General features: G+C 38.7%; 3 protein-coding genes across 5 annotated transcripts; 1 reads left to right on the top strand and 2 right to left on the bottom strand.

Annotated features, from left to right (window-relative positions):
• Positions 1–4,940: 4,940 nt before the first annotated feature.
• LOC103698792 (uncharacterized) lies at positions 4,941–6,938 on the bottom strand. Its single transcript, XM_008780842.6, has one exon. The coding sequence runs from the start codon at positions 5,674–5,676 to the stop codon at positions 5,182–5,184; it is 495 nt and encodes a 164-aa protein (XP_008779064.3). The 5' UTR covers positions 5,677–6,938; the 3' UTR covers positions 4,941–5,181.
• Positions 6,939–7,228: 290 nt separating this feature from the next.
• Positions 7,229–14,113, bottom strand: LOC103698773 (uncharacterized). 3 transcript variants are annotated; one of them, XM_039115354.3, is made up of 6 exons: positions 13,911–14,113; positions 10,749–11,005; positions 10,303–10,550; positions 9,284–9,371; positions 7,611–7,701; positions 7,229–7,480 (listed from the first exon to the last, which is right to left on the bottom strand). In XM_039115354.3, the coding sequence occupies exons 2-6, from the start codon at positions 10,820–10,822 to the stop codon at positions 7,427–7,429; spliced, it is 555 nt and encodes a 184-aa protein (XP_038971282.3). In that variant the 5' UTR covers positions 10,823–11,005; positions 13,911–14,113; the 3' UTR covers positions 7,229–7,426. The 3 variants fall into 3 exon arrangements, with proteins under 3 accessions (XP_038971282.3, XP_088562089.2, XP_038971288.3); XM_088705963.2 differs by having other exon boundaries at positions 7,611–7,677; positions 13,911–14,106; XM_039115360.3 differs by lacking the exon at positions 10,749–11,005 and having other exon boundaries at positions 7,611–7,677; positions 10,303–10,555; positions 13,911–14,103.
• A 7,874-nt stretch (positions 14,114–21,987) lies between these two features.
• On the top strand, positions 21,988–24,295 carry LOC103698764 (putative xyloglucan endotransglucosylase/hydrolase protein 32). Its single transcript, XM_008780811.5, has 4 exons — positions 21,988–22,329; positions 22,438–22,538; positions 22,697–22,914; positions 23,785–24,295. Exons 1-4 carry the CDS (start codon positions 22,134–22,136, stop codon positions 24,146–24,148), a joined length of 879 nt encoding a protein of 292 aa, XP_008779033.4. The 5' UTR covers positions 21,988–22,133; the 3' UTR covers positions 24,149–24,295.
• Positions 24,296–25,495: the final 1,200 nt, after the last annotated feature.

The raw sequence follows: 25,495 nt of genomic DNA, 5'->3' as shown, positions 1-25,495 counted from the left end.
AGTCTCTTTCCAACTAATCCAACTTCTTGTGATTTGTAGCATCATTTGGCATGTATATTGTGTGCCAAATTAATCAACTGCAGAGTTCCAAATCAATTGGATTTACGTGCCATGCATAAATAAGTTACAGCCCGCTGGAATGATAGGAATATGCTCTCTTGTGATGTGGCAAAGACCTGGAAGGTCACATCTTAATAAGATGTAAACTTATATGGTGCTTGGCTTCCATCATTCCCAAGGGGGCATTAGGGTTCGGATTATATCTTTCATGCGAAAGAATAATCAATCATACCACACAGGTCTCCAAACACTTCAATCTCATTCATTTATCTATCTGCATAGATTTTGAAACATCTAACAGTGGATTCATGCAACGTGAAAGATACACCCCCAACCAGCCTGTATTATATATAGTAGCTAATCTTTGTTAAAAACAAAGCTAATTCCCTTAACATCACACCCTCCTGATATACTAACGGCTACACTATCTAGCCCAAAAATGGACTTCAAAATACCATAGGAATCTTCCTTTAAAATTCACCAACAACTCCTTGGAACATCCTTACCATCATTCAGGAGGATGGATGGGTTTACGTAAAATCCTCGAGACTAGTGGAAAAGGCGCACTATAGAACCTCTGGTTACTTTTGTTTGGCCGCTTGGTGAGGCAAACTTATTCTCAGGGTCCCAAGCCGAGGCTGCTGGCTCGCAAAACGGCAAAACCATGCCCTGTCCTCGTCTAATTGGCCTCGATGCATGCTTCTTAATACTTGCGGCTCCGAGAGGACCCCAAGTTTGTACCTCTAAGCCACGTCTCGGAGTCTCGAATTCCTTCCAGAATTCCAAGCATTCAGAGAGTACGAGCCACTAATCGAAAACTCTGACCAGGACCCGGCAAGCATGCCCAAACCCATCCAAAAGAGTAGGATACAAATAGGTCATTTTCAAAGGAGAGCAAAGCTACATGAAAATTGGTACCATACATAGAAATGGTTGAACGATGAATTGCCAAGGCAACCAAAAAAGAATGAACCTAATGAACTTTTCTAAAGCATTTTTATACCAGGGAGGTCGCAATCTAGTTTAAAGTTTAAAAATAAAATTTTAGTACTTTCAACTGGATGAGGCTCCCAATTAATGATAAATTCATTAAGATCGGATGCTGGTATCTACCCATCTCCTCAATCTGATCATCAATCGACCGGATTCTTGTTTGTAACATTTTAAAGAGCACAACAACAAAAGGGTCAAAAAAAGGAGGGAACAAAAAACACCAAGCCATCATGTGGAATAGGTACACCATTTTGTGGTCGTGAATGTCCATTCGACACATCAAATCAAGAAAGAGGTTATACAGAGTTTATCTTATTTGGTAGTTTCTGTGATGGATAGAAATAATTAGAGATAAACTTTATGGATAAGAATACGAGTCCCTATCCTAGCAGTATAAATAAGTTTGTAGATCCATCACCTAAGGCACTCAAATTCTGCATAGATTTAGATGATTCGAGTCTTCTCTCCCTCGTGGAACTTTTCTTTCCTTCTTTCTTTTTTTGGTGTGACAACCAAGCACAGTATGAACGGACGTCAGCAAAAATTTATTTATTATTTTGCTATATACATTATATATGTCCATTCGCCACATCAAATTGAAGTTTTTTGGTGCATGTATTTATTAACCACAACTTATTTTATCCCCAAAATTGATAATTAAATTCCATATGAACCCCTCCGCGACTCCCTCCCCATCTGAAAGGCCACTTTGGTGCGGCGACTTTGGCACCCTCCTGGGTCCCTCCAAACAAAAAAAAAAAAAAAAAAAAAAAAAAAAAAAAAAAAAAAAGAGGCCACTTTGGTGCGGCGACTTTGGCACCCTCCTGGGTCCTCCAAAAAAAAAAAAAAAAAGAAAAAGAAAGAAAGAAAGAAAGAGAGAGGGAAAGCCAAAGACGAACCATCCCCTGCAAACCTCCCCCAGATGACATGATAGCACATTCCACCGTCGGCATGGAGAGGATACGAATTACCCGAATATCCCAGATCGGATGCAGTAAAGATGCCGCGATATCATCCATCCCTGATCCCGAGGCCAGAATCCACATTCCTCCTTTGTCGTTATCCAGGATAACATTCGTCGCTGTTGGGGACCCATGATATCGACTCCTTGGCGGGCGACACTTGGAATTTAGAATTTGGAGCCGGTCGAGTTAACTCGGCATCCGGGGACCAATTCCTTAGCGTTGCGGGGAGCAAACTCTGGATATCCGGGATTCGAGAGAATATGTCACGCACGTTTAGCACCTGGTTGGACCCGGAATAGCAGTGATGGGTGTCCGGCGTGGAGGCGTGGACAGGGACAGCGTACATGTACGTGCGATGGATTTCGAGCCGCTTTGATCTCTGCCGGTGTCGGAGGCTGTCCTGGCCCGGGACACGGCTTTCGGTAGCACCAAAGTCGCCGATGTCCCCAAAATGACGGACCCGAGCTTGCTTTCCATCTCCAATTGGCTGAGACCATCATTGGCCGGAGGATTCGGCAAGCTATCCGTGGGTCCATCTCCTTAAAACATTTGTATAGTGCAATTCCGGGCTGGTCCGTTGGGACTAGGTGACTTGCTCTTCAACAATGGCTCCTCATTGGCTGGGATCTCTAATCTTGTTGAAGCATGATCGTTGGTTTGAAAAAGGCACTTAGTAATGCTGCTAGGGGATGTTGAAATTCTCCTGGCTACATCTTGTAAAAAAATTAGTGTAACTCATAGAAATTGATATGATGCACGAGGTGATTCAATATCAAATCATCGAGCTAGTATATGTGAGCCTGAGAAGCCTTCTCTTCCACACTTAATGGGCATCTTGAAGTGTTTTCCAATAATTAATGAGAAAAGCTGCACACCAGTTGATTGCTGCTGTCTGTTGGGAAATATGAAAGGAGTGAAATGCTTAAATTTTCTTAAAGAAATCAAGTTCTATCTATTGTGTATTGTAGAAAATCTTATCAACTTTCTTCAGCGAGAAGCATTTGTGTTTAGAGAAGCTACTTGACCCTCATCTCAAACTTGGGAATAACCTCGCAGCATTGGCGCCGCACGTTGAGAGATGTTGATCTATTTTTTTTAGAAAAAGGTTGACTCACACCAGGATGCAGAGCTTATATAGTTGCACATTGAAGACACAGAAATCCTTCAAATTACTTATAAGATTGTTCAGCTTATTGACAAGTCTACTTATAGACCACTAGCTTTTATAATAGTTTTTTATTATTTCTTTATATTTTTCTTTCTTGAAATTTTTTTATAAATATTTTATGTAAACTCTATTTTTCTAATAAAGGTCGGGTAGCTTTGCCTCCCTCCTCATTAAAAAAGAAAAAAAAAAGAAAAAAAAGAAAAAGAGGAAGTGTTTTCCACTTCATTACCATTATCATTCATTGTCACAAACCACCGTGTATGAGTCCATGTCTGTGCATCAATGCCACCAATTTTCAATAGGTCTCATACAGCCACTTGAATTTTACAAGAACATTCTTTTCTTCATTAAAAAAAGGAAAATAAAAAAATAATATATGAGTTTAGATCTGCCACTAATCATCTGAATTCCTTGTTTGGCCATTTAAATAGCACATAATGCAATATTTTTTTAAAAGAAATTCAACTCTATTTCGAGTACTATTATTTCGGCAAACATGTGACTGTGGAATCCTGATGAAGTATCTTCTTTGTTTCCTCAAAAGAATTACTTTTAATTTATCGATCACGAATATTGATTAGGACTACAATTCCTATGCTGTGACAACATTGTAGCAAATTACTTGTTACGCTCTGGAACAGCTGGGCCTTGAATCGGCTTGCAGCCCACTAAACGTGTTTCGGACTGGGCCACTTAAATCCACTAGCTCTGGCCCAAAGCCCAGCGCCATGGCTCTGTCTCATTTCTATCATGATAGACCGAAGCCCACCCGTCCTTTTGGCCCGTACCTCAGCGACTTTTTAAACGCTGGGCCGAGGACTGGATCGTTGGACCTCTATACATTGATCGCTGGATTTTGACAGGTGTAGTGCACGCGAACAGATGCCATTAATATTTTTATTTATTCCAAAAATACAGATTTTTAAGCTTTCTCTCATTTCTTTTTTTATCCTTCCCGAGGGATCGGTCGCATCTTGTGCTGGATAATTACATGTACCGCAGATTCCTTGATCATCCAGCCCATTCCTAGATCTAGTACGCGTCATAGGTAAGCACGATTTGAACAACTTCCGGAGACGAAATCACATTGGGCATGGTAGGCCCCCACCCTTGGTTTGACGGTGGTATATCGGTGGATGATGCTTTGGAAGGTATGGGCTTTATAATTAAAGACCGTTTTGGCAGACTGATTGTAGCTGGAGGTCGGCGCACTCCAGGTCTGACTATTGTTGGAGCGGAGTTACGGGCAGCCTGAAAAGACATCTCTTATGCGAGGCACGAACTCGATACCGATAAGGTATGCTTCAAAGGAGATTTCTCTATGGTGATTGACTAGATTCAGAGAGTGGATAGGTATAAAGATGGCCACCAACTGATCCGCAAGCCCGTAAACTGGCCCGAGAGTTTGCTTCCCTCCAGACAGCACATGTGTTTCGGGAGGCAAATCACTTCATTTGTAACCTGGCACTCCGAGAAGTTCATCTGAACGACAACAACAGTTATATCCCCTTGTTTGTATCTTTTACTTTCATTTGACTTGGCAGGATGTACTCACGTTAGAACCATATAAAATACCGTTTTTAGCAAAAATAAAATAAAATAAAACAATTGAATTAAATCAAATAAAATCTGTTGCTTATGTGGGGAGGGGACGAAGGGTTTTACTCCTTTTCCTATAATTCTAAACTAGCCTACTCTTTTCTGCCGTTGAAACGATTTCAAATCAGTCAAAATCCACGCTTAGTCGAGATAGATACTGTAAAGCAAACCACATTTTCGAATGTTTTATCACGAATTTTCATGACGGTGCACATTAAGCTAATAAGCTCCATGAATCGTCATTACACAATAAAATATGCATGGCAACGTGGAAGGCCACAAAGACTTCTCAACGGAAACAAGGTATAAGAAAACTCTCAAAAGGAAAAAAAAAAAAAGAAGAAGAAAGAAAGAAAAAACAAAAGAAAGAGAGAAGAAATTAAGAATGGAACGAGCCTAGAACACCTTAGCGACGTCCTTCATAAGGCCAGGGTTGGCGCGGCAGAAGGCGGAGAACTCGCTGAAGTCGATGTAGCCATCACCATCGGCGTCGATCTCCGCCATCATGCGATGGACGTCATCAGCGGAGGTGGAGCCGAGGGTGCGGAGGGCTTCCCCAAGCTCGGCCAATGAGATCTTCCCGTCGCCGTTGGTGTCAAAGCGCTTGAACATCCTCTCCATCTCTGGTGTCAATTCCCCCATCTTTGTGAGCCTTATCAGCGCTCTGGGAGTAACTTCTTTTTCTTTCTTCTCTTTATCTCTACGTGTGTGTTTGAGAGAGGAAGGGAAAGAGAGAGAGAGAGAGAGATGGGTGAAGAGGAGGTGGCGAGAAGGGTGTATGATCGAAGACGGGGAATGTACGAGAAATAGTTGGATCTTCCTTTGGAAGCGGGGATTTTTCTTTTGAACAGTAGATCTCTCTCTTCTCTTTAGACCCAAAATATGGATCATATTTTAAACCCAGTCACGGAACCGAAAAATTAGATCAGGCTATGCCTAAACAAGTTGGGTCATGAGTTAATCCGACTCATTCACAGTACCAGTTGACGGTGTTTTGAAACCATGCTCCTACTGACAATACCCTAGTCTCCGTCACAACTTCCGGGGCAGAATATTAGCCAAGTTAGGATGCACAATTCTTGTGAAATTGTCATATGGAAAGGTATTAAAACTCATTTTAACTTATTGGACATGCTTGAACAAACCTACTGCATATTAATTCCTAGTTTTATTTATTGAGATTTTAATTTTAAAAAGATTTAAATTTTTTCGTATCTTCTAAATTTTAGTTGGTTTAAATGATTTAATTTTTTTCCCTACATTTTTTTTAGAAGAATTGCGACTCTTTGAAAGAAAACTTTGGTTTCCAATAAGATGCAATGTTTACGAAATATTACGTATCTTTGAAAACCATCATGTCTTCTTAGTCATCTGACAGAGTTTATAGGTAGGCTTTACGTCCAGCATCTTAAATTACTCAATCCACTCTCCACTTTATTTTCTCTGTTTCCTTTGCTTCCTAAGAGTGATTGAGACAGAAAATACTTCTTTTCTTTTTTTTTTGATTCTTCTATTTTTTTCTAGGCATTTGAAAGAATCAATCGGATAAAGTCTCCTAGCAATTATGCTTGTTAGAGGAGGATCAGGCTGAGCTGGATTGTTGCACCTGGAAGATGAGATATCTGCAGACCCGCATATACGAGGCAAATCACATTCTTAGAGCAGTGTGCATTACGCTTCGATCTAGGCAAAATTTTTTCAATCTTCTAAATTTATTTTAGTAGGTTATTCTTTTATAACCCAGTTCTATAATAACAAAATAGCAATTTCTAGGTAATAGTTCTAACATTATTTACAAATCATGTTTTAAGCTTCGTCTATGAACAAGCCTATCATTTATGAATCATGCTTTAATCTTTCATTTGACTAACTCAATAGCCTATTAGTAAAGACTACCCTGAGCTGTTTTGAAACAGCTTGGTTCTTTTGCAACCTAGTAATCCTTAACTCTACTAAATCATACACCATAAACAGGATTATATGATTACTCAAAGACTTCCACTAACTACTAGTGTATACTAGGAGGATCAAATAAAACAATCCAAACGGCATCCTTTTTCTTCATCACCACATGATAGAAAATAAATAGTCTTTGTCAACAGATTCCACCTGCCATTGATCCCCCTCTTTTTGGCGAAACATTGCTGGACTGTTCCACAAACGGGGCTGGTATTCAGAAATCGAAATTATGGGCAAAACAATCCTAAGTTCTGATGGATGATCAACAGATGACGCATAAAATTAGCTCGACACATCCTTGGAGGAGTAACATTTTGCTTCCCACATGCAATGACAGGAATTCTAGGCCTCTGAAATATTACTTCCATTCAAGAGATTTATCTTCAATACTATAATAGGTTTCTTCTAAAACTCATATAGCAAGCTTCCCAGACTTTCCCAAGCGAAATCTTTTACCTTACTTAACAAGGTCCTTGCATCACAATTGTAATTGAGTATATCTAATAATGCCTTTCTTTAACTGTCAGAGAGAAATCTAATATCGAACATTGTTTTTGTTCTTGACATTTTAAAAAACAAAGTAGATTCTTGTCATGATGCTAAAAGAGCTGCAAGCTGGTGATTATAGGCCTATAAAGAATAGCAACAGCGATCACCACACTGCCATGTAGAGATTCCTCATCTAATCATAGAGCCCTTCTTCATACCAGATATCCACTAAAAAATCTACCATTTCCTGCATAGTTGCTCGAAGTGATAAATTATCATGCATACAGTCAAAAAAGGATACATTTCCAACACCAAAGCACCTCCAAATTCAAAATGGAAAAGCTGCATAAATATAAAATACAAGTGCCATCACTTACAGATAATGGGATTGGCTGAGGAAAAGGTTGACCGACTGACAGTAAGTCCTCGTACGTGGTGCACCAGCTAGAAGGGAAATTTAAGTTCGCACTGAATTAGCCAACAAAGAAATTAAATAAATGGTAACAGATAAGATCTTTCTTAGGATCACTGCCAATGACTTATGCATGAATTGTATGAGACCATAACAACCAGCAAGAAGCTTTTTCCCAACTATTCAACATCTTTGAACACCTATATAGAAATATAAGAAAATAGGAACAGAAATCATTTTTTATAGGAAAATGAGGACTCGCTGCATGTTTTTCTGGTAATCTTATATTGCACAGAAACCCCATGATTTTCCATTTTATTTTTGATGAGGCCATGGATTTACTATTTTATAATTTGCGTTACTGTCTGGCATGGACAAGAATACTTAATACACAATGGAACCTTGTAAGTGCAGTAACACTTGGATAGAGAACATCACTTGGCACTGACCGGCGGGAACCACCAGCAAGAATGCTCTCACCCACCCTTCCAAGTTAAGAGGTACCCTGTGGGCTTAGTTCTTAGTGCCAACAACAAACACTATGGCAAAGAAGTTAGGATTCATCAAAAGGTTTATCATTTCTTGTGAAGAAATTTAGTCGCTTAATAAATTTATGAAAGTATGTTACTTTGGAGTAAATCAACGAACATACTTTCATATCATCCAAGATGAAAGGATTCATTAACAATTTGTAATTCTTTTTTATTATGTTGAATGATCTCAAATACGCTATCATATTCTGAATATTGATAATGCTATATACAAATAGTTATATCAATAATTAGTGACTTTTATGAAAAAGAGCTCTCTTTTTTAGGACATATTTCAAACCTGTATGCTTTCAAGTTAAACAGCAAGAATGCTTGAAAGTCCAGTGCATTATGCATTTTGACCCCAAATACAAATGAAACGTGCTGTGCTTCCTAGAAAAAAAAGAAACAACTAGAAACCAACAGCAAATTATTCATAGTATCCTTAGCTCCACACTGGAATTGACAGCATATGCAGCTCTTAGTAGGATGCATGGAGAAAAAAGAAGCATGTAACTTAAACCTTGGAATAAGGCAACTTTGTATTATTATTATTAATAAATGGGGAGACCTTGCACTATATTGAGCTTAAGAAACGATGTACTTCCTTAAAGCATTTCATCAGCCTCTTAAGACAAATTAAACAAGTTCAGTAATAAATTTTAATGTGATCCATGCACCATAAGAGATGACATAATATATATTAAGTTTTATCCTTTCAGAATACACATACACATATAAATACAAATATATGTAGATTTTATAAACAGATATACTGTGACTTTGGCCAGAAGTAAGACTGTAGGCCTACAAGATATTTGCAGAATAGCAACAGAATAACAGATGATGCTAACACAACATAAGAAGATACTAACATACCAAAGAAGGTTATAAAATTAAGGCATGTAGGGGAGTTCTATCAACCGACAGGAAGCAGGTGGGAAGAAAAATAAATAATGCTTTAATTATTACAAAATAATAGAAGCAAAAAAGCTTATATTGTTGGCTCAATCGAAGGAATTGAATTACAAGGCAAGCCATAAGTACCAATCTAGTTACTGAAAGAACAGAATATGAATGCAACCGATATTCAAATAAGGTACCTTACCTTATTACAGGTTCTCTTGATCTTCTATGGGAATGTTTTGACCGGTCTCCAACCCATTCCCTTCTCATCTCATTCCAGGCTATAGAAGCTACACAACAAAATAAGCAAATTCCCTTAACATTTGTCACAAAAGCATTTTGTACTTTTAAACCAAAGTACAGGAATAAAATAGAAATGGATAGCAAATGGCCGACAAAGTTAAAACTTTCTACCAATGTAAACATACTGAAACCAATGTAGGACCCAAGGAAGAAGACTGTCCGCTAAACTCATGATTGCTACATGATTTAAATTAATTTTTTCCCTCTTAATATTTCTTGTGTACTCTATATTTCACATAAGTTATAGAAATTTTTAATGGACTTGCCAATGAAAATTTTAGGAAATTGAAGTCTTGCTAATTCTTCATAATCTATAGACAAGCAATGAAAAATTTGGTAATCTGCTTCCTGCTTAGATTTTAACAATCAGTTTAAATCAATCAATTCAAACATGTAAATATGTCTTCATTCCCCTTTTCACCCTTGTGGGTTTATCCAAACCTGGAGGACCGGCCAGAGTTTATTTTTTAAATTCATTTTACGGGTGTTACAAAACCATGGTCAAGTCAATCTATCATGGATAAAGGTGAAAGATGTGCATAGCAAGAGAACTTTTGAGCAACTACAGGCTCTTCATTTCCATCCTTATAAAGCCTTGATATAGATTCTCTAAAGAAGAACAGCCAAGGATATGATTATGTAAGAAGCAACATTAAAGAGGTGGCTACCATGTGTAGGATTAAATTGAAACTATAATTATAAATCAATTGAGGATTAAACTAAATAATGTAAAAGCTAAAAGAAAGTAAATTATGAATCAATAGACTGATCCAACAAGATGAATGGGCATTCCTTTAGGATGTCTTGGAACTTAAATTATATGGTGTGTAGCACAAAGTAGTGAAGCATTAGAGTTATATGCAATAATTTATAATGTATCATGCTCAAAATCTATATCACATTTCAATAAAAACTGACCTTGGTTGATAAATGAAGAGTTATTCCCATTTTCCTCTGAAAATCTCTTTTCTTCACCTACAGAAGCAGGACTTGAAGACAGATGCGCTTCAGGGGAGTGAAAATTGCTGGTATTATTTTCCATTTTGTCTGGACTTGATGACCATAACCTTTTTCTATAGATTGATGAGCAGCCTAAGTTCCACTCTTGATGGACGTTCAATGCTCTGTCTGTTGATTCGCTTTTGGCTAGACCTCCCAAACAACAACTGTTCTGTATAATGATTGACAAAATTGAGCTGGTGCGGTTGGTAGAATGAGTACATACACTAAAATCTCATTACAATTTTAATATCTATGAAACAACAGGACATGCACAAACAGACAAGCATAAGCACAAGAGAATTGCTTTAAAAAGGAAGAAAGGGTGTGTGTGTGAAAGCAGCTTTGTGACAATAAGCACCTACCCCATATAAACCCGGTGGACTATCCATCTAACATCACACAGTAAGCCTGCGTAACAGGTCAAGTAGCAGTACATGGAATGAGCTTCTCACTTCGAATCAGTACCAAAGTCCCAATGTCATCTTCTTGTTCACCAATGTCAGCATCAAAGTCCCAAACTCTTCTTATAGTTTCTTAACTTCTTAAGCAAATGTTTACACCCATTAAGGATCAGAAAGGATAACTAAATTAAAGAAGGTGGATGCCACAGAGATGCAATCTGTAAGTAGTATGCAATCATAAAAGCTTAAATGAAAAGGTTACAAAATAGCCAATAAACCAGCTTTACAAATATAAGAATGTCACCCAGCAAAACTAACTCATGAGCATAATAAGAGCACTGCATGCACAAAGCTAAGTCCTGATAAAACTCAGAAGAACAGAAATCAAAATTAGTAGCTTATAACAAGGTTAAGGGTAGTACTAATAACAGCATAAAAAGGAGCCAATTTGAACTCTTTGGCCACATACAGCATAAGCCAGAGATTACTCCTTAAAGAGGGGGATAACATTGATTTAAAATATCCAAAACTATTAAAAGATCAAACAGAAGTGCCAAAATCAACTTAAATGGGGGTAGTGGATTTCATGACATTTTGCACTTTGCAAGTCTTAGACTTGGATTAGAATTATTTCATAAGTACGAGACACAAAACCAACCCCAAATAGATAGCAGAAGGCAGTTTATTTTTATGATTAACATTCACATCAGCGCGTTTACCTTGTACTTTATGTATCAAGGATCATATTATGTCGGATAGCCTATACTTTCATTACATATCAAGGTGAATTATGGAGTTAACCAGAGACAGGCTCCCTGGCAGTTGCTAGATTGAAATTTTATTTATTAGTTTCTGCTATCACCGTCATTATTGTTCCTTCAATTGTTGTATTCAGTTGCATTGGGCATTTTATGCTCACATGTCTTACATCTTGCCACAGTTCACAACAAAAACATTTAGGGTCTGTTTGGATGCTCACACAGGCTATTCAATGAATATTCTTTATATAGTTGGAGAAAAATATTTGCGATGGGAACAAAGAATTTTTTTTTTTAAAATACAGAAACCTTAGGATCTAAAAATTCCTGAAGGAGCCAGATATGGTAGATCACCTTTTAGATGGAATAAGTAGTCCCAATCTTTTGAAGGAATTGTGTGCTTAGGAGAGCTTTCAATCTCAATGATTCTTCCTCTACGGTTTCTATCTCCTCATATGAAATTCTGATAAGGACCTTATCCAAAGCATAGGTTATTTGGGCATCCAACCACACCCCCCCTTAAGAGTACTATCTTATCCACCTTTTGCAAAACAAAATTGCCTGAGTGGGAACTTTTAGCTCTTCAAAAGCAATATGACTTGCTGCCATGTACTTGGGTTACAACTACCTCTAGTATGGAAGCTTTCCAAGACTACCCCCAAGAAAGCTGTATCAACACTTTACCAAACGAAAATTGTATCAACTTGATTAAGTGTGCATTTAAAGCATAAGAAACTGCCTGTACTTTCTCAATCCATAGTGAGTTACTTATATCTCAATCCATGACTTTCTTGAATTACAACTTGACATTTTAAATAAATTCAACATGATTCCTCCTTCCAAGTAATGTAAGAATGAATGGGATGTTCTCCAGCATGACAGAAGTAACCATTATGTGATAATTTGTTACGATGAAAGTTGATCCTAAATCCATTTTCTAAACTGGCAATAATATATTATCCTTTAGCTCATTAAGCCCAACAACAACTGCATGTTGGAACAAGATCTATGTACCTTTATAACGAGAACACAGAAACTACCATAGATCACCTTTCAGGAATTATATTTATTAAATGAAAATCATTGCATGAAATGAAAAAATATAGTTGCAATGTTGTAATATGTACTATATTAGTCTTTTATAAAAATTGAAACTGTGCATGACTTGACCATTTAGTAAGGGGCTGTTTGGATGCCCAGGCTAATTATTCACAGCTTAGCTGTCCGGGCCACTGAAGGTTCCTTTTAGAAAGAGGCAAAAAAAGTGAGGAAGTTTAAGCAATCAGGGAACCTCTGAATTGCAAATTCTGATTTTTCTTTTTTCTTTCCTTTGGGCTTTTTTTTTTTTTTGGGGGGGGGGGGGGGGGGGGGGGGGGGGTTGGTTAAGATAAATCACCTCTCAGATCAATCAAATTTTCCCCAAAATTGGCATGGATGCTTCAATTTGATCCCCCCATGCCCCCCCCCCCCCCCCCCCCCCCCCATCTCTTCTCTCCATCTTCATTCTTGACTTTAAATTCTGCTCTGATGCATGATATATCCCTGAATATTGAGTTCGAGCATCCAAACAGACGCTAAATGTATAATTACCTTTCACCTAATTACCTGCAATTGCCGTAACAATAGCAAGATGTGGCCCAATGTTACTCTAGAAATAACTTGCTTTACTTGAAGAAGCTATGTTTCCTTTCACATGGAAACAAAGGCTTTTTGACCATTTTTAAGATTATCAAGTCAAGTTAATGCATCAGAAAAAAAGAAAAGAAACAAAAAGAAAAGAAAGGAACAGGAACAAAAAATGCAGAAAACTGCATAAAGCATGCTCTGTTTTTATATATACTTCCATTTATAATCACAACCTGACATTCTTGACCTCAAACTCCATTATCGATCCTAATCTAACTACATGGACCACTACAAGTGAAAGTTTGAACACCATAGTTTAACCCCGCTAGAGGAACCCGTACACAAAACCAATTCCCGATTTTTCTTTCTCCTTTTTTTTCCTATTCGCTTTCAAACTCTACCACCACTTGGCATTGTCGTGCAGACAGTTTCGGGAACAACGAAACGGATTTTACCCAGATGATCATGTCTCTAAGAACTACTTCAATTAAATCAGATCGGAATCCAAAATCGAAAAAAAGAGCACTCATTTCACTGTAGGAATCACATCTACCAATGCAACCATAAATAAGCATCAAATGATCAAGAAAAAAGGCCAAAAAGCACATCAATCAAACCAAATTCATCATCCAACAGAATCGATAACCCAGAGAAGGCTATCACCAGATCGAAAACTTGGGAGTTAGAATGAAACAAGAGATTCCTGCAAGAAAAGCAAGCACGAAGGGTGTTTCCATACCTTCGGTGGAGGATTCGTGGAGAGATACCGGAGTAGGGTAGGGGGAGGGAGCCGGTGTTCTTGGTGTGGGTTGTGGGGGAGTTCGATTTTAGGTGCGGAGGAGGCGGCGGAGACCGGATAAAATGGATTTTATATTAGGACGGCGGATTGCCTTCTTTCTTTCTCTTTCTTTCTTTCTTTCTTTCTTTCTTTCTTTTTTCAGCCGGATACAATGTACCGTTTAGTATGACTGCGTTCAAAAAAAAAATAAAAAATTAAAATAAAATGAAGAGAGAGTGAAGCCAACTCATAGCTGTCACAAAACTAGCCGCCAAAATGCTGCAAAACATATAAGACCACTCGATCAGCTGCATTATTCGTCTTTTGACAAACATAGGTAACTTAAGAAGCAACACAATTCCTCAAAATATTCTATAACAGCAGATGCTCATCGCTATCCAGACGTGGCTCTGAATCCATCTAATCACAGTCATCAAATCTTTTCTTTTTGAATAAAAATCATCAAATCTCTTTTCAGGTCTCTCAAAATAACTTGTACATGAGTAATCTCTTTTCAAGTAGCTCTTAGCTCAGCTTAAAAAATAAAAGTATTATAGAGCCTAAAATCAATGTCTCTATAAAACCAGCATCTTTTGAACTCCATCTGTATCTACACAACCATTGAAGTTCATATTGGGAAAAACCAATTATCTTGCCAATTTGTTCTCTCTCTCTCTCTCTCTCTCTCGTTTTTTTTAGTTTTCATCTGATTTTATCTTTCGTGGGAAAGAAGGATTCACCTTCCTCCGCGCGGCTACGCCATTGGATCGCCCTTCGGAATGCTTTGAGATATTTGCGGGGCGCGATCCTAACGGCCAACGTCGCGAGACAACATCAAGCATTCATTCGCCCAAAAGATACAACCCGAACCTTCGTCTTTGGGGGCCCAAACTTCAAACAGTAGGCGCCGATCCACTTTTGGCCAATCAAATCATCCTTCATTCAAACGTTGGGCCGCCATGCTGAGGCTATCCAGTACCATACATTTGTTCGCGCTTGCATGTTTTAATCCTCTTTATTATATAAAATTAATTATCTAAAATGTATTTTATTAAAATTTAAGTTAATTATAGTACGTCTCATTGGCAAAAAGATTGTAACATTTCTGCAAAGATGAAATCTGAACCAAGAACCATAGACGTATCCATAAAGTACTTTATATTTGTGGTATTCATATTTTAATTTATTTTGTTAGTAATAATGATGATGATTAAAATTAAAAATAAAATTATTTACCGGCTCTTGCTATTTTTTTGAAAAAGTTTCGTACAATTGATTGACTATTATTGTCGGCACTCCCAGTTGTATTGCACACTGTAGTGTTGTGGAGGATTTTCCGCGGTATCAATTTTAGATTTTTTTTTTTTTGGTACAATGGTTGTTCACATTATTTCAGTATAAATACAACCAGCAGAGTCGAGAGAAAGGAGATGGCGTAAGAGTGGAGGGGCAGCTATAAAATATGTCCGAAGAATTTCTTCTGAGTGGTTTTAAGTACGATAATACGGGGTAGCGGTAGTGTAATAATAACTATGGTTTTGAAATAAAACGGTTCATACCTTCTTTAGTACCATGCTTGGAGGTGAGTATTGTGAGAGCGAGAATCTCTTTTAACTATGAATTAATCTGATAGTTAATAGGGCTCTGGATTTAACTGTATAAAAATAAGCGAGGACCATATTAAGAAATGAACTATCCTTGTCCTAATCACCCTCCAGCATGAGTACAACCAGCAAAATTGAGAGAAAAGAGATGGCGTAAAGGTGGAGGGGCGACTATAAAATATGTCCAAAAGAACCTCTTTCGAGTGGTTGTAAGTATGGTAATATGGGGTAGTGGTACTATAATAATAACTATGGTTTTGAAATAAAACCGTTCATACCTTCTTTAGTACCATACTTGGAGGTGAGTATTGTAAAAGAGAGAATCTCTTTTAACTGTGAAATTAATCTGATAGTTAATAGGGCTCTGGATTTAACTGTATAAAAAATAGAAGGATCATATTAAGAAATGAAGGATCCTTGTCCTATTCACCCTTCCACTGCCTTGATATGTAATGATCAAGCACCATTAAACTATCAATTGAATCATCTAGACCTTAAGAGGACCTCTCTTACATAGAGACACCCAATAGACTTTCTAACATAGTCTAAATCCATTCATCTTTGGACTTCCGATAGATGAATTAGGGTTTTCATTTTACAATTTCTTGGATTGATTTGGGCTTTTGATTGTGGAGACTCTAACCCTTCTGTGTCTCTATCTCTATTCGGTTATGAACAATTGAATTAATATCTAATAGTTTATATTATTTTCTGAAATTTTATTATATATTAAGAATAGCTTGTGTCTATATCCTCGTGATCTAAGAGGTTAAGAATCTTTACTTGAAACAGGCCCAATCGTTAGGTGGTCAGGGATGGATGGCCTGCACCCAAGCCATGAATCTTATCGGTTAGGTTGCATAAGTTAGGTCCAAGTTGGGTCGAGTGATGATAAACAGGTCTAAACCAGGACTATCACCATCGCTACAAATGCATGTTCTCAGAAAAAAAAAAACATTTGTACAGGTAGATGATAAAGAATTCCCACATTATGACCTTAACTTCCTTCATGATTGCATTGGATCCATCATGTTCAAGTCTACTTTGGTAGTTGGTTTGCAAATTTGCTATAAATGAATCAGTACTCAAATGGTAGGCCAATTGTCATATATCACAGCTTCAACCCAAGCCGATTCGATTTGGAGAAGAAAAGTTTCTTTCAACCTAGTTGACTCGAATTTCTTAGAATTTAATAACAGAAAACAAAAAAATAATGAAAGTTGGGTCATGAATCCCCTTTGTTTCACTAATTCAATAAATAAATTTGATTATAATATCTAGTTTAGGTCCGCCCTTACAAAATTAAAGTCAGAGTTCTCTTCTAGAATAGGTCACGACTTCCTCAAAATAGTCATGAATAAAAAAAATAATCATAAAGAGCTAGTATTTCCTTGTAATAAGATTTTTGCTCCAACCTCAATTTTGTCTTCAACGGCGTTGTCTAATTTTTTCTAGATTAAAGTTATGCCCTACAAATTTTTTTTTGAATTTTTTTTTTTTATTTTGACCAATCCATTTCAAAGCTCAAACATTATTGTATACCTTCAATTGTTATGTGAGCCAAACCCTTTGAAGGTAGAGGCATCTTCTTAGTACTCATCGAGAGCTTTGCTTTGGTATTTGACATGGTAAAAGGAGATGCTAAATCATCGAGAGCTTTGCTTTGGTATTTGACATGGTAAAAGGAGATGCTAAATCATCGAGAGCTTTGCCTTCCAAAAGTTGGGTTCATAATCGAGCATCATAAGGCAGATTTTGCCTTAGAATCCTATCCAAATCTATGCGAAATGGCCAGAATAATCAGCAGTGGGTCTGGTGATCCCTCCTGATCATAAGAAAATGTTATAAAGAGGGCTTTTTTATCATTTGGACATGTAGAGGTATTGTAAAATATTTACTGAGATTGAACAATGATTTACTGTAATGGTGTATGGCAATGGCCCATACACCTGACCCAAGCTACAAGCCAGTTAACATTGCTTAACCTTCAGCTTAACAAATATGAATGATCTTTTACCTGTACACAACTTAATTAACCTACAAATCTAGAATTTCCGTGTTACATATTATAATTCGACTTGTCCTACCTAATATATCAGTAAGTTTCCAATATAATCTTGTCATAGCTCCAAAACCAATGATCCATCATGTCACTGGAGCGTAATGCATATCCGAATCATTTAAGATGTAGGGTTAAATGTTTGACAAGAGTATGATTTGAAAACGAAATATGCCTATCAATGTGGGCATCCTATTACGAAAAAAGAGAGAAAAACTCCATAGGCTAATAAATTCATATCCACATTCTCTATTAGCACGTTTAAGTAAAAAATATATTTTTATAAATAAAACAATTTTGTTAGATTACGACTAGAGGCGGCAATTCATGATCGACTTGCCAACTTGACAAGAAACTTGAACCATGATGAGTAAGTTTGAATTTGACATGAAGGGGTTTCGATGAATAGACTCATCCAACAAAATCTATTCATTAAATGGACTGTGGTTAAACTTAGGGGTGACTCATTTGATGTATTTGGACTGTTTAATAATTAGACTAAGTCAGGTCCACCTGCTTACAATTCATTTATTCATGTCAAATCAGGTAAGCATCTCATTGCATATTTGACCTAACTTGATCAGCTTTCTTAAGTGTTGCGTCGTATAGTTTGTTTGTTCCAATGGTTTAATTCGAATTTTGACTCTTGATCTAATTACTTAGCAAGTTGAGTTTGCATTGATAATTTTTCTAAGATATTTGTATCTCAATCTAATCTGAACCTCACCTCGTCTATCCATTACCACTTCTACTCATTTGTGAAATGGTTTATAGAGACCCAATTCACCTTTGCCTTTGCAAGGATAGAGATTGTATCTTTCACACAAAAGAAATATTCATCTTTCTTTATGCAAATCTACTGTTGGATCACACAATGATCACATCAAAATATGTATAGATGGATTAATGAAAAAAATGAAATGCTTTGAGATCCATGTGAGGTGCAATACAATGGTCGACATCGCGAAAAAAAACACACACACACACAGAGACACAATCTACCATGCTTTTGCGCCAAAGATGCAACCCCAGCCTCACCTGAACTGCCCCAAAAACTTAGGATGCCCGTCAACACTAAGGGCTCGTTTGGTTCGCAGGAAAAGAAAGGGGGAAACTGTGGTCAACGGAAAAGTAATGAGATGCCTCTTGTTTGGTTGGAGTTTTTAAAGAAGAGAGACGGAAAAGTTGTATTCCCATGGAAATATGATTCCCACATTTCATGGGAAAATCTTTTCCACGAGAAACATAGAAAAATTACTTTCCCATGAGCCAGGAATCACTCTATTTTTATTTTTTTCCAAAAAGGTCCTTCAGCATTAAAGAGACATTAAAGACCTAATTTTTATTAAGAGTATAATAGGAATTACACATAACTTTCTTAGAAAAGTAGATGGTCAACCAAACATAAGTACTCTGTAAATCTGTCATTTTTTCATGATCAGTCAAACCTACCAAAAATACTTTTTTAGGTATTATTTTTCTAGAAATCTACTTTTTAGGAATCATATTTTTAGAAAAAAAATATTTTCGTGAACTAAATGAGCCCAATCTACACCTTCGACGTTAGTGTGAGGGGTCTTTTCTAGGCTCATGGATTGCTGGCCCCAGGTAGCCAAACAGGACCACTCAGAACTTCTCTTCTCTGTCCTCACAGGAAATCCTTGTCTTGGGGTGATGGTACCCTGACATGATCAGGTAACGTGCCATTTGAACCAACCAGGACCGTTGCCTAGTTGCTCCCTCATAAACGATGCTGCTTCCCACTATTTGATGCTTGTTTCCACGGCTCCATTCCACATCCCATGTACGAAGATTTGTGGAGAAAGATGCACTTCATCATGGGAAACTTGATGTTCACTTGAAATATGCGCAAATATAGCTTGACATGATTAGGTAAAAGACGTTGTTTTCTATTTTTGGTGCTTCTCCCAAGCGCTATATTCGCCTTCATCCTGTGCAGACCAATTGGGAGAAAGATCCACCCAATCATGGAGAAAAGACCAATTGAGCTCCTCCTTCTTGGACAGTCAAACTTTCTGTTCCTTGAATGATAGATTGAAAAATTAGATGCATGTTAGATATTGGAACCATCCTACGACATACATCACGTTGTTCGATAGAGCTTTATAAGTTGTGCAGTTGCGGAACATCCAGTGCTATCCAAGAGAACAATGTTGTGCTGACATTACATCAGACGATCAAATGGTCAAACATGCATTGGACTCATATTTGAGAATCACATAAAACTATGTCCGACTTGAGTAAATTTCAAAACATAATAGCTAATAACAATTGTTCAACTTATTAGGTTTAGCTGGTCTAAGTAGTAGCGAAGCCAAGAACCAAAATGGGATCAGGCATTTTGGAATTGCAAATCTTTTCTGCTGGAAAATCTTTTAACTTTACCTTGAAAATCTTGCACTTCATGATGTGTTTCCCCATGGCTTTAGGCTCTAAGCACAACGTCCTCGTTTCCTCTTTATGTTAGTTATTCCTCAACCATGTAACCAAGAGACCACAATTTGTCCCTAATTCACATATGTGACATGGGTCCGGGCCAAGTATGCATGCATAGCTCCACACAAACCCCGAAGTTACTCCAAGCAAGTAGTCCATGAAAACAACACGACCTTGCGCATAAGGAACGCAAATTCACTGTCCAACATTAGTTGTCACCACTTCTCATCAATGGAGCTGCCTAGCAAAAAACTCTTACGGTTTTAAATTACCACCAAGATTTACCATACCGATCGATACCGTACCGTATCAAACATATTGTATCGTACCGATATGTGGTACCGAACCGTACCAATATTCTGTATACTGAATCTTACCATACTACACCGCATACTGACATTACAATAAGATGATACCGATACGGACTCGATACCACGACGATAAACTTTGGTTCTTGTTCATCCACGCCAATAGAAAGTTGGCTCAAAATAGTTTTAGCATAAGTCCTACATAGTGAAAATGAGACCAAAACTTTATTTGGCTACTTGTATATGATTAAACGATTCAATGAAATTATTAGTTGGACTAAGTTCACCAGCTCAGCAGTGTACCAGTCCAACCACAAAGTGATATGCCTATATTGCTCCCTTCCCCTTCTATTTCTTTTTCAACCATATACATGCGCATCGCTTTGTGGTTAGACCGATCCACCCCTGGTGGACCTAGTCCAATGAATAACTTCTCATTCATGCATGTGTACTCTCACATCTCCTAGCAGGGGTGCTCTATTGGTTGTTTCCTTTATTGCTGTTGTAACCTAAACAAATGCACATATATAAACACATGGGAAAGCGCATATAAGAAAAATAGCATGCCTCATTGGAAGAAATGTGGTTGTATCAAACATAAAACACATTGTCATATTCTTACAAGCATGACACTGGTTCAGCGATCCATGAATATTATGCAAGCATCAAGCATTGACACAAATACTGAAGTCTAATCACACTGACTAATGGAAAACTAAGCAATTAGTCCAATAGCCACACTGCTTGATTTAAATCTTAGTAGGTTCTCACCAAATGTTTTTAACAAAGGTAATTCTCCTATAACTTATTTGAAATAATTAATAGTGTCCCACTGCATGCCTCCGAGCCATCTAAGATGGTAGAGACAACAAACAATCAGCAGTACAATAAGCACGAGACATGGAGCTCGATTGAGACTTGAGATTGGACCACTGCCCAATTTGGTGCCATTCGCCAAGGCTAGTTTTTTGAGGCAAAAAAACTCAAAGGCTAGTTAAAATTGGACTGATGCCCGGATCTACTCACCGTCGTAGATCCTGGCCCACACAAGATAAATATGGTGCAAAGAGGAAGCGTATGAGAAGCTAACCTAATAGTAAATTAGGTAGTCTCTTATGTGGCCAACTATTTTAGAGATACTTTTTAGATGGAGAAGAGGGGTTATCCGATGCGCTTTGAAACTTGTTATTTTTTGACTTTTTTTTTTTTAATGTATTCGTACCGACACTATATCATACGTCCTTAATTAAAAAAGAAGAAAAAAAAAGCCAGCAAGCCAAGCCCTAATGATTGGACTGAAATGTCCCATATAATTTGGAGGACTTCACCGCAAGCTGGCAACCCAATGTGGAGTACTCGCACACAATTAGCACCCATCCACCCATGGCCCTCCTCTCTGGCATCCCTTTCCTTTTGCCGCAGGGCATCATAAATGGCCAGATAGGTTGAAACTAGAGATGATGGGGAGTTGGGAGCACCAGTCCTCGCTCTTTACCACATTGCTCACCAAACTTCTCCAAGTTCTTCCTCTAGGAGACTTGGATCTTATTGCCTCCTTTACTTCATTTCTACCCAGTCCCTCATATTTTGTCTCCAACTATAGCCTCACATCATTCCCCTTCTTACCAGTCTTCTGGTGGTAGGACCCTGAAATCTTCCTATTTGTGCTCTCTGTAAAGCCACACTCTATCCTCATTGGAGCATCAGGCAGAGCCACTCTCGTTCGCCATTCTTCCTTCCCAATTTCCTACTCTTTATGGCTCTCCTTCTCCCATCACTTCTTCTCCTCTTGCTACATTGGAGCAATGCTCAGCCCTCCCCTGGATACCATCCAAGCCACGGGTTGAGCCCCCTGAGGTTTTATCATGGGTTTAACAACCTTTGGGGTCCTGAGCATCAGTACGTCTCCGGAGACCAGTCCTCAGTGACAATATGGCTTGATAGGAACTCGGGTCTATTTCTACGAACCTTTTTTCCTGAGCACATAGTCTATTTCTAGGACTTCACTCTATCTGTTGTTAATTTCTCATGATCTTAGTTCTTATGTTCACTAAAATCAGGAAGTGGATTCAAGTCCAATCGCCCATTTCATAGTGGATATTTTAGCGCTTCAATCAAGCTCCAGGCTGGCTACACTGCAGGAGTCATCACTGCCTTCTATGTGAGGAACCTTAAACTCATTACATGTGTGACTATCTCTGTGTTTCAGCATAGATCTATAAAGTTTTTTTTTTTTTTTTATGATTAGTGATTAATATAGACATCGATGCAATTGTCGCTATAATTCAACACTTCTCTTGTTGTGCCGTGGTATTCTAGCTTTCGAACAATGAAGCACACCCTGGGTTCCATGACGAGGTCGATGTCGAGTTCCTAGGGACGACACCAGGGGAGCCATACACCCTGCAGACTAATGTGTACATCAGAGGGAGCGGAGATGGAAGGATCATCGGTAGGGAGATGAAGTTTCATCTGTGGTTCGACCCAACCGCTGGATTTCACAACTATGCCATACTCTGGAGTCCTAGAGAGATCATGTAAGCATCACAATTTATTGGAGTTCATCTTCACTATTGGGCTTAAGAATGATGCAAGGATAGCTAGATCTAACTTGATAATATGGGAAGCAAAGAAGCCAACTTAATTGCCGTAACAATCCAAGGAGAAGCCATCGAATGTATTCCACCGCATCCGCACAACATTGGCATGGCTTTTACTGGAACTAATTTTACGTTTTTTTTAATGTTACTAGATTTATTGATTCACCTTCAGCAGCAGCTTTGATCCAAACTCCATTTGTTGGCCAATTGATATCTCTTTTTATTATTACATGTAACAAAATCGAGAAAAACGAATGCATTCAGTAATTGGCCAAGAAGTGGACGTTTTGATCGAAGCCACTGTTGAACATAAATTTATGCTTTCTGCGGAACATAACAACTCTGTCTGTGTTCATGAATACTGGCAAGATGTGCAAAGGCCGTGCACAGGATAGATATCGGTAATAAAGAAGGCCTAGATGTTTTACTGAATGGACCGAGCCTTGTTAAGGTATAGTTCGTGCAAGGAGATGCGTACAATAAGGAAGGGAATATGTTATGTTTAACCTGCTAACAACCTTCAACTCATACAACAACAACAACAAAAAAAAAAAAAAGGTTTTTGAACATAGAAATGTGTTATGGAAGGAGAATAGAGCTGCTGACTGAATCGCCTCTTTTGCTACTGATCATGCTGAACAAATTTTTTAGACTCACTTTGTATCTATTCCTCCATCTCTATGGAGTATTTTGTCCCTTGACTCACTAAGCAGTGCTCACACGAGACTAATGTAAGCTAACAGTGTACAAAAAAAAAAATTTAGAAATTATTAGTGAAGGGTTGAGACTAATATTAGATCATGACAGATTCTATGTAGACGATGTACCAATACGCCGATACCCGAGAAAGAGTGCGCACATATTTCCTCTCCGGGCGATGTGGCTGTATGGCTCCATCTGGGACGCATCGTCATGGGCAACTGATGACGGCAAATACAAAGCCGACTACCGCTATCAGCCATTCGTCGCGAGGTTCACGAGGTTCGTCGCCCATGGGTGCTCGGCCTACGTCTCGCCCAGCTGCCGCCCAGTGCGCTCCTCGCCATTCGGCGTCGGGCTCAGCTCCCAGCAGTCCATGGCCATGCGCTGGGTCCAGAAGCATTACATGATCTACAACTACTGCCTGGATCCCAAGAGGGACCATTCCTTGACGCCTGAGTGCTGGAACTGATCTACTTGTTTCCTGATACGCTTCACTCCTCTATGGAGTATGGGGTTGTCTATCTCTAAAAGTATTTTAGGGGAGGATCCTTGCCCACTGCATTTTTTCTGTCAAATACTAGAGGCTGAGGCCTGCCTGCCTGCCTGCCCTTTTCTACCCTTATCAGAGCCTAGATATTGTGTGCCTTGTGTAACTATTGCCTCGCTTTAATTGTATGTGGTGAAATAAATAGTGGAAAGTCTGGATAGTGGCTCTGGAAACGGGAGAGGGACGGGGGATGTGATCGTGAGATGGGATGGGAACTGTGGGAGATGTTTCGTTGGTTTGTCCCTTCCATCTGTTGGGTCACAAGGAAGGAAACGGGACGCGGATGGGAATTGTGTGATGTGACATAAAGATTATTACCCTTGCGTGCCGACGTCGATCCATTTCTTTTCATCGGACATCTTATTTGTGAAGTAGTCAGGTAAATTGATGGGCGGACTGTGGATAAGGATTAGAGTAGTTCGAGCTCTACGAGCTGACAGTATACGTTGATACGTTTGATAGAAAACTGAACCGTAGTGATCAATAGTTGACGGACGAAAGAACTCATTAAATAAGTGCATGAAATGGGGACCATCATTCAATGCAAGGAGCACTGAATTCACCAGCTCCTTTCAGTCCTACATGGCAAGAGGAGATTGGTGGGCTTTCTAAGAAGAACGCGTGGCTCAATCGACTCAAATAGTTAAACTGACATTCTGATCGAGGTCATTTGCACCCCTATATAAGGGTGGACCCTTCTGTTAGTGCTTGAACCTTTAGCGCAGAAAGAGGGGAGGAGGGGATAACATCTTTTGCTTGCGGAGTTTTCGACCTGAAAAGGTTGATTGGCATACTAAGCCTTCAATGCGGGACTTGGTCTTCTGCTTGAGTTATTTTTGACCTGAAAAGGTCGATTGACATACTAAGCCTTCGGCACAGGGGTTGGTCTTTTGCCTGGGTCGTTTTCAATCTTAAGAGGTCAGTTGACACACCAAGCTTTCGATGCGGGAGGTGGTCTCCTATTTGGGCTATTTTTGACTTGAAGAGGTCGGTTGGCACACCAAGCCTTCGGCGTAGGGGCCGGTCTCCTGCTTGGGCCGTTTTCTACTTGAAGAGGTCGGTTGGCACGCAGGCCTTTGGCGCGGGTGTTGGTCTTATCATCTCTAGACTACGGTCCTAGAGGCATCTCTAGACTAAGGTCCTAGAGAAATTCTAAGTGGACTCGATCTTCTTCATCTCTGGAGTTTCACTCTTAGAAGGATCCCAAGCTAGCACGGTTTAAGAAGGCCCTAGGCGTCCCTAGGGTGTCTCCTTTATTGGGGCCTAGGC

This window comes from Phoenix dactylifera, chromosome 10 (assembly GCF_051530095.1).
Source record: "Phoenix dactylifera cultivar Ajwa chromosome 10, Ajwa_hap1_PhDact_Kaust_v1.1, whole genome shotgun sequence".
Classification (NCBI taxonomy): domain Eukaryota; kingdom Viridiplantae; phylum Streptophyta; class Magnoliopsida; order Arecales; family Arecaceae; genus Phoenix; species Phoenix dactylifera.
Note: the sequence above shows the minus strand (reverse complement) of the source record. Positions and strands in the feature narration are given on the sequence as shown.

What these genes read in the sequence shown, in the direction of transcription:
- LOC103698792 (XM_008780842.6), bottom strand. Translation starts at nt 5,676, where the DNA reads ATGATCCATATTTTGGGTCTAAAGAGAAGAGAGAGATCTACTGTTCAA.
- LOC103698773 (XM_039115354.3), bottom strand. Translation starts at nt 10,822, where the DNA reads ATGTACTGCTACTTGACCTGTTACGCAGGCTTACTGTGTGATGTTAGA. An exon ending in GTCCACCGGGTTTATATGGG is followed by an intron (nt 10,551 to 10,748) that starts GTAGGTGCTTAT and finishes TATACAGAACAG; the next exon opens with TTGTTGTTTGGGAGGTCTAG. An exon ending in CTCTTCATTTATCAACCAAG is followed by an intron (nt 9,372 to 10,302) that starts GTCAGTTTTTAT and finishes TTTGTTGTGTAG; the next exon opens with CTTCTATAGCCTGGAATGAG.
- LOC103698764 (XM_008780811.5), top strand. Translation starts at nt 22,134, where the DNA reads ATGGCTCTCCTTCTCCCATCACTTCTTCTCCTCTTGCTACATTGGAGC. An exon ending in ATGGCTTGATAGGAACTCGG is followed by an intron (nt 22,330 to 22,437) that starts GTCTATTTCTAC and finishes CACTAAAATCAG; the next exon opens with GAAGTGGATTCAAGTCCAAT. An exon ending in GAGTCATCACTGCCTTCTAT is followed by an intron (nt 22,539 to 22,696) that starts GTGAGGAACCTT and finishes GTGGTATTCTAG; the next exon opens with CTTTCGAACAATGAAGCACA.